The sequence below is a fragment of the Eurosta solidaginis genome, chromosome 1 (assembly GCF_040869045.1).
Source record: "Eurosta solidaginis isolate ZX-2024a chromosome 1, ASM4086904v1, whole genome shotgun sequence".
NCBI classification, from domain to species: Eukaryota; Metazoa; Arthropoda; class Insecta; order Diptera; family Tephritidae; genus Eurosta; species Eurosta solidaginis.
Genome location: NC_090319.1, coordinates 145,416,490 through 145,428,553, shown reverse-complemented (window position 1 = coordinate 145,428,553; position 12,064 = coordinate 145,416,490). Strand labels below are relative to the sequence as shown.

General features: G+C 33.6%; 1 protein-coding gene and 1 long non-coding RNA gene across 2 annotated transcripts in view; one reads left to right on the top strand and one right to left on the bottom strand.

The window, feature by feature from the left end:
* The first annotated feature begins 1,105 nt into the window (after nucleotides 1–1,105).
* LOC137238654 (uncharacterized) lies at nucleotides 1,106–4,249 on the top strand. The gene is made up of 4 exons (XR_010949217.1): nucleotides 1,106–1,267; nucleotides 1,327–2,045; nucleotides 2,102–3,044; nucleotides 3,109–4,249. It is a non-coding gene; the product is annotated as an uncharacterized lncRNA (long non-coding RNA).
* Nucleotides 4,250–6,056: 1,807 nt separating this feature from the next.
* Nucleotides 6,057–12,064, bottom strand: part of LOC137236866 (transcription factor Adf-1-like) — a 45,464-nt gene continuing 39,456 nt past the window's right edge. The window contains exons 3-6 of the mRNA XM_067759918.1: nucleotides 7,097–7,235; nucleotides 6,883–7,036; nucleotides 6,711–6,823; nucleotides 6,057–6,648 (exon numbers count right to left, since the gene is read on the bottom strand). Coding sequence (XP_067616019.1) covers nucleotides 6,551–6,648; nucleotides 6,711–6,823; nucleotides 6,883–7,036; nucleotides 7,097–7,229 — 498 coding nt within the window. The 5' untranslated portion in view covers nucleotides 7,230–7,235 and the 3' untranslated portion in view covers nucleotides 6,057–6,550. The remainder of the gene's footprint in view (nucleotides 6,649–6,710; nucleotides 6,824–6,882; nucleotides 7,037–7,096; nucleotides 7,236–12,064) is intronic.

The window sequence follows — 12,064 nt, the reverse complement described above, 5'->3', positions numbered from 1 at the left end:
CTGCTCAAAATTTTTTATATGGAAGTACGAATCACAATACATGTACAAAATTGTATGTGTACTGAAACTTTTTTGTATTTAAAAAATTCTAATTAAAAAAATTTTAATTGTTTGAGGTCGGCAAAAGTTGAATATATGGTTTCATGTTACAAAATATTTGCTTAAAATATTACGACAATAGTTATATCACCAATATACAAGAGCCAATTAATTCTGAAAGTAACGAAAAATTACATTGACCTCTAGCTCAAGTTTTGAGGGAACATATTCTACATACATACATATATAGTCGGAATTTGGTTTCCAATAATCACCCTAAAAGTGAATGTGGAGATTTCCGCGAATGTTGGAAATTGGAATTGAGTTTAAAAACTTATAAAATGCTTAATTAGAGGGCTCCGCGTGGTTTGTTTTAAATTTGTGTTAAAATTTACATACATATATTAGCAACAGAGATTACTGAGGTCCTGAAATACCATTTGAATTTAATAAAATGTTTAACAAGTAAATGATAGGCATGGTTACTTTACGGTTCGCCCCATTTCAAAAAATGTCTCATAAACAAGAAAAGTAATATACTGAATTCAAATAAAAAGTCACAGAAACTACCCCATAGTTCCTAACTATATACAAATCCCATTTTAGTACTTTTTCGATAGAAAGAGACATACTCATATGTAGCCGCAGCTTGTTAAAGCTGGTAGCAGTTTTTTTGTCGATTTTATAACTGAAAATCTAGCTATTAACGAACTTATATTTATTTGGCACTCTATGTCGAGTTCTGAACCAGAATTTTGTATCACTAGTTACCGACTTCCCTTGAGGGTAATTAACTAATATGAGTATCATATGAAGTTAGAATAAACTCCTCTTGTTTTGGTATAGTTTTGCTTACATTCTTCGGTCATATAGTGATATATTTAGTTATAGGTTATACTTGAAGTTAGCCTTAAAAGCCAAATTAAACTTCCTTAACCCTAACGCCATAGTCGTAACCATACCCATATCCATAGCCATCTCTATTGTGATCGATTAATGGTGCCATAACCGTAAACAGCTGACCATTGCTGTCATGAGCTGGGAATGTTTTGTTTATGAAAAGTGATTGTGCAAAGTGATTGCAAAATTTTGTAATTCTTAATCAAAATAAAGTAAAAGAAAACATTTTTAATAGTATTTTTATTAATACTGCAACAAATTGGGTGCATATGTACATAGTGAAAAAATTAGGTGGTGAATAAAGCCCCATATCTACATGTACCACAATGTAAGTTGTTCACATATTACAAGTTTAACAAATTAATAAGGAGTTCTGTATTCTTACAGATTTAATTAAATATAGCACTACATATAGGCGAAGATTTATATACTTTGAGTGCAAGGACGTGAATTTGACAGTAATATCTTCAAATAAAAGACGGAAACTGTCACACAAAACCTTTTGGCGCATAGAACCGGCTGCCGTGGGAAGTGCATTAATACTCTGCCGTTATATTTGGTAGGGTCTGTTAGGGATTGACGGTTGACCACATATTACCAACACCAGCAAAGAGGTTGCATATCCTGTTTGTGTTGGTCGACCAATTGCTTCATCTCCTCATTGAGAGCAACAATTTTCTTATCTCCTGGGTTGGGGTTTCGTCTGCCGGCAATTCCTTGCTATCGCATCTATGAACCGCAATATATATAATGGATAATTAAGAAAGAAGTAAATAAAACATATATATTTATTCCTGTTTAAGCTAACATGAGCAGTGACGAAGAAATTGACATCTTGTTCCTCAGCATAATGGCGTTATATGCTAAAAGAAAGAAATTAAGACAAAAAAGACAATGGCATGCTCGCCCCATTAATGCTAATAGGACTCATGCCGGATATCACCAAAAAACTTTCTTAAGAATTAGGGATATGGACGAAAGCGAGTTTTTGCGCATACAAGAAAGTCCCTGCCGGTTTATGACACTTTTTTAAAACTAATGGCTCCATCACTAACCAAATTCAAACAACAAATTGGTGTGGAAGAACGTTTATCCATTACACTTCAGTAAAAAATTCCCAGATATTAACATCGTATATTGTATTAATTAGTATGATTTTTAGGTACTTGGCACATGGTATTCCTTTCAAAAAAATAGCTTGGAGCCACAAAATTGGAAAGAGCACTGTGAGGATGATTGTGTTGGAGACTTGCGAGGCTATCTGGCAAACGCTTTCCCAATATATTTAGGTGAACCCACAGAGCAGCAATACAAAGATATAACCACTGACTTTTCCCAAATGTGGAATATGTCAAATTGTGTAGGTGCTATTGATGGAAATCACGTTGCTATAAAATGCCCTCCGAAGTCAGGATCACTGTTTTTTAATTATAAAAAGTTTTTCAGCATAGTCTTGTTGGCAGCATGCGATGATAAATACAAATTTACCGCTGTAAGCGTAGGAGCTTATGGAAGTCAAAGCGATGGAGGCATTTTTCATGCAACAAGGTTTGGGGAAGATCTGTTGGAAAATCGATTACCACTTCCACCAGATACTCCTCTTCCATTATCGTCACAACCCTTTCCGCATTTCTTCGTTGGAGATTGTGAATTTCCCTTAAAAAACAATCTAATGAAACCATATCCGGGAATGAATACGACAAGGGAACAGCGAGTTTTTAATTACAGACTGTCGCGGGCCCGCCGCGTTATAGAAAACGCTTTTGGGATTTTGACTGCGCGATGGAGAGTATTGAAAACTACAATGGAGTTTTATCCTGAAAATGCAGAAAAAATCGTACTCGCATGTTTAGTGCTGCATAATTTCATTATGTTCCACGATACTAGTCGGTGGTATTGCCCAGAAAATTACACTGACAGAGAAGGGGCGAGTGCAGAATGCAGGAACGAACTAAGAACTTGTGGAGGTCCGCTGCGGACAGTACACTCATGTCGAAGAAGGGGTCGAAATAGTGCATACGAGTATCGAGAATACCTTACCAACTACTTTATGACCGATGGTACAGAAGCATTTCAAAATCACATCGAGTAATATATTTCAGGAGGTAAGAACCGAACTTATATACAATTATCTAGAAGTTATTTTACATTTTGACTACGTCCTTATAGATCATTTCGCCGGAAGGCGGATACACAACAAAACAAAGCAACAACTATTGGTGCTGCACAAACACAATGCTGCTACAAAATCATAAGCTTTCCAAATTATTTTAACATATAATAATATAATTTATTTCTTTTTTTTCTGTATACATACAGTAAAGAACAATACTTCCTATATTTTTAAAACATATATTATGGTTTTTTATATAGAAAGTTAGCTCAAATAATTTCACTAAATCAAAAATTGCAATTCTGCCTCTTGTATATTAAATAGAGCATAATATAATACCACAAAGTTTGTATTGTGCATTCTTATTCTAGTTTTGCACTTTAGTGTTTACACATACTAATATTTAGTATGAAATGGAAAATGCAAAATTCAGATTAAATATTTTGCCGGAAAATGAAAAATGTAATTCAACATTTTGAAGGAAAACAAAAAAAATTTTTAAATACATATTTTTTGCACTTTCATAAATACGCAAATTTAGTTCATATAAATAAATATATGTAGCTTTAAAAATCCGTCACGAACTTTCAAACTTTTGGAGCAGAATTTTTAGAAAATCTCTTGTAAGCAAATTTTTTTTCTTATTCAATTTTGTTATAATAATGTGCAAGTTAGAAAGTGTTAAATTTTCATCCACTAATGCGTCAAAAAAAATCTATGTTTAAGCTATTACTAACCAATGGGCAACAAAGCTGCATACTCAAAGATTACCTAAAAATCTATTCTGGCATTTGTGTAAACTTTGAAACTTTTATATACATATACGATTTTTGTTATAGATTATGCTATATTTTAAATGAATATCAATAATAACACATACAGCTGTGAACACGACAATAGCAGTGTGAATTATAAACGCTATTTTTTTCTTTTATTTATTTTCGCTAATTTTAGAAACAACTTCAATGAATTCTATAACCAAACACACGTAAACTAATTTCGAAAACATTTGCGGGAAAATGCGAAAATTCGAACGGTGTTAAAAAATCTTCATGCAGATTTCAAACTTTTATTTAGAGTTTTCAGAATTTTTTTTAGTATGAAGTTTTGTAGTCCAATCAATTTTAGTATAACAAATTGCATGTTTCAAGTCCCTCAAAAATCGCATTGATTTTTTGCCAATTTTTTTTCAAAGAGTGTTTTAGATTTGGTTCCATACAAAGAGTAAATATTTATATGGAAGAAAATCTTAAAAACCCTTTGAAAAAAAATTGGCAAAAATCAATACAATTTTTGAGAGACTTGAAACATGCAATTTGTTATACTAAATTGATTGGACTACAAAATTTCATACTAAAAAAAATTCTGAAAACTCTAAATAAAAGTTTGAAATTTGCATGAAGATTTTTTAACACCTTTCGAATTTTTGCATTTTCCCGAAAATGTTTTGGAAATAAATTTACATGTGTTTGGTTATACAATTCATTGAAGTTATTTCTAAAATTAGCGAAAATAAATAAAAGAAAAAAATAGCGTTTATAATTCACACTGCTATTGTCCTGTTCACAGCTGTATGTGTTATTATTGATATTCATTTAAAATATAGCATAATCTATAATAAAAATCGTATATGTATATAAAAGTTTCAAAGTTTACACAAATGCCAGAATAGATTTTTAGGTAATGTTTGAGTATGCAGCTTTGTTGCCCATTGGTTAGTAATAGCTTAAACATAAATTTTTTTTGATGCATTAGTGGATGAAAATTTAACACTTTCTAACTTGCACATTATTATAACAAAATTGAATAAGTAACAAAGTTGCATACAAGAGATTTTCTAAAAATTCTGCTCAAAAAGTTTGAAAGTTCGTGACGGATTTTTAAAGCTACATATATTTATTTATATGAACTAAATTTGCGTATTTATGAAAGTGCAAAAAATATGTATTTAAAAAATTTGATGAAGTTATTTCTACCATTAACAAAAATAAATAAAAGGAGAAAATAACTGATAAAATACATCAATAATTTTCACTGCTATTTTAGTGCTCGCTGTACATCAATATATTTAACGAATAGAACTATTTTCACTATTAATATGTGCAGGTGTGTACATATCTACTATTATAAAAATTTAAGTTCTTATGTGTGTTTCTTTGTTACATTATCACAATTCAATATTCACCATATTTTTTATACTCGAATTAACGTATTATTATATTAGGATAGGTCAACTTTCATGTTACATGCAATACAACATATAATATATTAATAAATAAAGAAATTAATGTATCACAATTCGATTTTCAGTCTACATTTTGTACTTTCTTAGGAATCTCACATATATCTACATACAAAAATAGTAGCAAAAATTATTGCAACATTTTATCGATTATTTGTTTCTTTTATTTAATTTTATTAATAATCTCGAACAATAGCAAAAAAAAAAAAACCCGCTGGGTTCTATTCAGTCAGTGAGTGCATACTTTAGACGATTTCCCAAGAGAAATCAATTAATATCCCAATTAGTTGTAGCGCCGGTAGTACCATATAAAGCATTTTCACAGCAACTTTAAAAATATAATTTATACTTATTTCAGTTAACGTAGGTTTTTGCGTTTTCGCTGTCTGCAATTACTAGTCAAAGTAAGCGAACCTTCTCACTGTGTTATTCTCAAAGTGTAATAATTTACTTATTTATTTATATATTAACTATATTTATTTTTAAATATATATTTGAGTTTTTTATTAAATTTTACCTAGGTTAGTTCGACTTATTTTATTATTTATTATAAGCAGTGCTGCTCAAAATTTTTTATATGGAAGTGCGAATCACAATACATGTACAAAATTGTATGTGTACTGAAACTTTTTGTATTTAAAAAATTTTAATTGTTTGAGGTCGGAAAAAGTTGAATATATGGTTTCATGTTACAAAATATTTGCTTAAAATATTACGTCAATAGTTATATCACCAATATACAAGAGCCAATTAATTCTGAAAGTAACGAAAAATTACATTGACCTCTAGCTCAAGTTTTGAGGGAACATATTCTACATACATACATATATAGTCGGAATTTGGTTTCCAATAATCATCCTAAAAGTGAATGTGGAGATTTCCGCGAATGTTGGAAATTGGAATTGAGTTTGAAAACTTATAAAATGCTTAATTAGAGGGCTCCTAGTGGTTTGTTTTAAATTTGTGTTAAAATTTACATACATATATTAGCAACAGATATTACTGAGGTCCTGAAATACCATTTGAATTTAATAAAATGTTTAACAAGTAAATGATAGGCATTTTCAAAAAATGTCTCATAAACAAGAAAAATAATATACCGAATTCAAATAAAAAGTCACAGAAACTACCCCATAGTTCCTAACTATATACAAATCCCATTTTAGTACTTTTTCGATAGAAAGAGACATACTCATATGTAGCCGCAGCTTGTTAAAGCTGGTAGCAGTTTTTTTGTCGATTTTATAACTGAAAATCTAGCTATTAACGAACTTATATTTATTTGGCACTCTATGTCGAGTTCTGAACCAGAATTTTGTATCACTAGTTACCGACTTCCCTTGAGGGTAATTAACTAATATGAGTATCATATGAAGTTAGAATAAACTCCTCTTGTTTTGGTATAGTTTTGCTTACTTGTAGATAGCAGCTCAGGTAAAGTGGGAGTTGCAGGGCGTGACTCGCAAACGGTGGGTGTACTTTTGCCACCTTCAACACTTCTGTTTATATTTTGAGAGCTCTGTCGCATTCTGTTGTAATAGAAAATTTGTTCATAATCAAACATGTTAAGTAATTCCATTATACTTACGGTCGGGGTATAATGTGGGCTCTTAAGAACTGAAGATTCTCTAAGAAAACCCACTGCCTTCCATCAGACGCGCCACTTCCTGAAGTATTTTTACTGCTTCTTATCTCCTTTTTAAAACGCTCTCGTAAATACCCCCATCTTACTGCTACTGCCACTATTGGGAATAATCATACCTAAGTACGCATATATTATAATATCATTCATTATTACTTACCATCCACACCTAAATTCTCTGCTATGTCCTTCCAAGCGGCACTTTTTTTATTTGCGTCCTTAAAATCCCGGCTTGCCTTGTCATAAAGGCATGGGAAATCGCGTACAAATTCAATTAATTTGAAGTCATCCATTATGATCTGCATAAACAATAAACGAAATTAATTTGCCTTTAAAATAAACAAAACAATAGAATTTTTTATTACCAAAACAAAAAAGCGGAAAACACAAAAAAATTATATAGACATACACAAAATGGCAAAAAAAATAGGCGAATGAACAATCAGCTGTTTGTGGGTATGGCAGAAAACCAAAATTCAATTGGTTGGCTATGGTATGGTTATGGCGTTATCGTTATGGTATGGCACCATTAATCGATTACATTTCCATAAGGTAGGTTCGATCAGCTGTTTTATCTGGTTATGGCTTTATGGTTATAAGTCACCATTAATCGGGCCTTAAGCTATGTTAGGCGTAAGCAATGTTACTAAAATGTTACTAACAGAAAATTGGAGTTATGTTACATACATATGTTAAGTTACATACATTGTCATAAAGTAAGAGATCAAATTAAATAAGGAATAAAAAGACAAGACGATTAGCGTTAAGTTTGAATGTAACGGTTGAAAAATAAAGTTTCAGTTCTTGACTTAACATCGAAGAGGCATGTTTTACTTATGATACTTGACTGGCGACGAGGAAAACAAAGACATAATTTGGCAAGAGTCATTCATGTTAAAGCTAAAGTGCAAATAAAGTTAAATTTTTTATCGTGGTACGTGTTTATTGTTTAAAGAAAAACAAATTTAATAAAAGACATTGACAAAAAAAAAAGAAAATTTTAAAACTTCAGTTTTAACTATGAACTGAGTGTAAGTATTGAAACTATTAAAACATAATAAATAAGTGGCAAAAAATTAAAACTACTCTATATCAAGAAAAAGTGAAATAAAAACGTTAAAAGATTATTGACTATTTAAGTAAAAAGAATACAAATAAATCATAAAAATAAGTCAAATTAAAACTTTACCTAAAAGAAAAAAGAATACAAATTTTTTTCACTATCCCGTTTGTTGAGTAAACGAACCTGTAACCGACTGTTTATTTGATTTTATTGTATCTGTTAATACAGATAAAAACTCCACTCCACATATTATACGTACTTTACTGGGTCTTTTATTTTCAATATTTGGACATAAAACGGAGTTCTGTTATACTTGCATTGAATTCCCAACATCTTTATTATTTATTTGATTTGCCAAATAAATCGTTTATGCCTCGTCGCAGCGAGAGATTAAAAAATCGTAACAAGGAAATGTCCTCAGAAAAACTTAATGCCACTCTTAGCGATGAGGAACAAGAAAAAACAATAGTAGAACAAAACGAAGCTACTGAACTTCACCAGAAAATTGCAGAATTGCAGCATTTGTTGCAAGAATCCAATATAAAGAATGCTAAACTCGAACAGCTGTTTACGCCAACAACAGCCCCTTCAAGTTTTCCAGCACATATTTTAACTTTGCCGAATTCATTCACCACGAGCATGCCTGTGTCAACGTTCTTGCCGCATATGCCTGCACCCGCCATGTCAACTGTGCCGACATACTCCACTATAGGATATGCAGCGACTACAACTCCCCACGCCATGTCAACTGTGCCTATATACACTACTGCAGGATATGGAGCTATCCTATCCTCTAACGCCACGTCAATTCCGCCGACGTACTCTAAATGGGGACACGTAAGTGTACCAACTGCCAACACCACGTCAACTCTGCCGACGTACCAATATACGTTTCCAATTGCGACTAATCGACCAGCAGTGTTCGAGCATTCATGTTTACCGTATACGTCTACATACTTTATGCCGATAGGACCACCGTCAACCGCCTGGACGAATCCTGCCACAATGCCTATAAGCTCAACAACGCCGCTCCAGATGAGCAATCCACCTCAACAATACAGCCACGTCATACGTAAGTTACAAGATCTCCCAGAATTTTCAGGTTTGCCAGAGCAATGGCCTATGTTTGCCATCGCATACAAAGAAACAACAGATGCCTATCGCTACACGAATCTAGAGAATTTGACACGGCTGCAGAAGGCGCTTAAGGGCGCAGCAAAATCGAAAGTTGAAGCCTTTTTAATACACCCAGATAGCATTAACATGGTCATGAACACATTGGAGATGCACTATAGAAGGCCACAAATACTGATTAAGAGTCAATTAGCGAAAACGAGAGCCTTCCCACAGATTTCAAATTCGAGAATTTCCGATATGGTTGATTATAGTACAATGGTGTCGAATCTGACAGTATTTTTGCAGAATGCATGTGCAATACCACATCTGCATAATCCAACACTTTTAGATGAGCTTGTAGGTAAGTTGCCTTTATTAAAAAGAGAAGAGTGGGTACGTTACATATATACAAATAGAACGGATTATCCGAGTATAATGGATTTTAGCCAGTGGTTACAAAATGTCGCCATGTTCATATCAATCGCCGCAGATACTGAGCCAACTAAGACTGATGCAGTGCTCAATACACGAAGAGATAGAATCTCCAAGCCTACATACGCAATCACTACCGAAGAAAAGGAACAGGTGTGCTTTCTTTGCCACGAACAGCACGATATTTACCAATGCACAAAGTTTTGCCGCAGTCTTGTTGGTGAAAGATGGAAAATAGCCAAAACAAATCGTCTTTGTTTTTGTTGCCTTCGTGGTGGTCAAAATTTAACAAATTGTACAAAACGCCGTGAATGTGGTATTAATTATTGTAAGAAATATCACCATCCACTGTTGCACGAAGAATGTAAACAAACAGCTGCTATTGACAAAAACAGCAACACAGAGAAAATGTCAAATGCAGTGAGAGAAGAAGTGAATCCAAATGAAACTACGAACGTTGGCACTATATTTGAAAATTAATTTAATAAGAAAACGCTATTTAAATTTTTTCCAGTGATAATAAAAGGCCCAAAGGGGTGCCGTAAAGTTATAGCATTCATAGACGACGGCTCAAAAATTTCTCTTATCGAAGAACAAATTGCCAAATCAGTTGGGTTAAAAGGGCCAGCTGACTTACTGTCACTGCGATGGATTGGTGGTAAGACAACAAGCGAAGTATCTCAACGCTTGAATATTGAGATTTCAAGTGCAAATATTTCTACTAATACCTTTGAAATGAGAAATGTTAAAAAAAAAATAAAAAAATGTTAGAACCACAAAAATTAGAATTACCTTCGCAAACATTAGATTTGGAAAATTTTAGAAATAAATTTGATTGTTTAAAAAATTTGCCCGCCGAAGACTATGTTGACGTTTTGCCGCAAATGTTAATAGATATTCCACATATACAGCTTGTACGGCCAATATAAGTTATTAATTTAGATGAACATTTTGCAGTACACAAAGCAAAATTAGGTTACATACTTTTTGGTTCTAATGAAGATAGTTCCGAAGAATTTGTTTGTCGTATCGATTGTGAGCAAGACAGTTGTAATAAAATTCAGCAACAAGTGGCCGAATACTTTACTATTGAAGATTTCGGTGTAAAGCCGTTGAAGCCAATTATTTCGGAAGCTGACAAGCGAACCGAACGAATACTTTTAGAGACGGCACAGCGGTCTGGAAACCAATATGAAACCGGTTTACTATGGAGAAAAGACCATGTTGAATTTCAAGAGAGCTACTCTCTGGCTTTGAGTCGCTTGCAAATAATTGAGAGAAAGATAAGAAATGATAATGACCTCGCCGAATGGTATAAGGGTACAATCGATAGTTACATTGCCAAATCGTATGCAAGAAAGTTGTCAGTTAATGAAGTGAAATTAGTGAAACCACATACATTGTATCTGCCGCACTTCTCTGTATGTAACGTAAATAAAGAGAACAAGAGACGTTTAGTGTTTGATGCTTCCGCATGAATTAGTGGTGTATCATTCAACTCGCGATTAATTAAAGGTCCGAATACCTACCAGCCACAGCCTTACAGCAATTATATTTAAATTCCGTCAGGGTAAAATAGGGTTTTGTGCGGATATATGCGAAATGTTTCACTGCGTGTAAATAAGAGAAGACGATCAGACCGCTCAAAGATTCTTATGGAGAAGCGGCAATCAATCAGTAGAACCAGATGTTTATGTAATGAGCGCAATGATCTTTGGATCAGTCAGGTCCCCAGGCTCAGCACAATACGTTAAAAATATAAATGCTGAGAATTGGGCGGGCATGCGTAAAAGGGCGAAAGAAGCAATAATAAAACGTCATTATGTAGACGATTATGTCGACAGTTTTGACAGTGTTGACGAGGCGATAGATGTGGCAAGCGATGTTTTGGACATTCACGATAAAGCAGGTTTTGAACTACGAGGATTTTTGTCTAACTAGATAAAAGTTCGCGATTCTTTGAATAAAACACCAACAGGATCAGGCGATGTTTTAACGAGCATGTTTAATAGCGAAACAGTGACTGAAAAGGTATTGGGCATGTTTTGGCGCCCGGAAAACGATGAGTTTTGTTTTGTATTGAAGTTTGCGAAGATATCACCAGCAGTCCTAAGTGGCAAGCGCCGTCCCACTAAAAGTGAGGTACTGGGCCTTACAATGTCCATATTCGATCCATGCGGGTTTTTGGCTAACGTAGTTATAAAATCAAAGATACTCCTGCAAGAGTGTGGAGAGTAAATGTGGGTTGGGATACAGCAATCCCAGATGATATTTACCAAAGGTGGTATGACTGGTACTTGGAGTTATCAAATGTCGAAAAAATAGGCGTACCAAGGTGTTACCATAGCAATTTTATTGATATTAGCTCTCATATCGACTTGCACGTTTTCGTTGATGCGAGTGAAGTGGCTTTTTCCGCCGTGGTTTATTGGCGGATTTCTAGTCAAAAGGTAGTCGATGTAGTATTCGTAGCTGGGAAGTCGAGGTGTAGTCCGATTAAACCCCTGTCGATTCCCA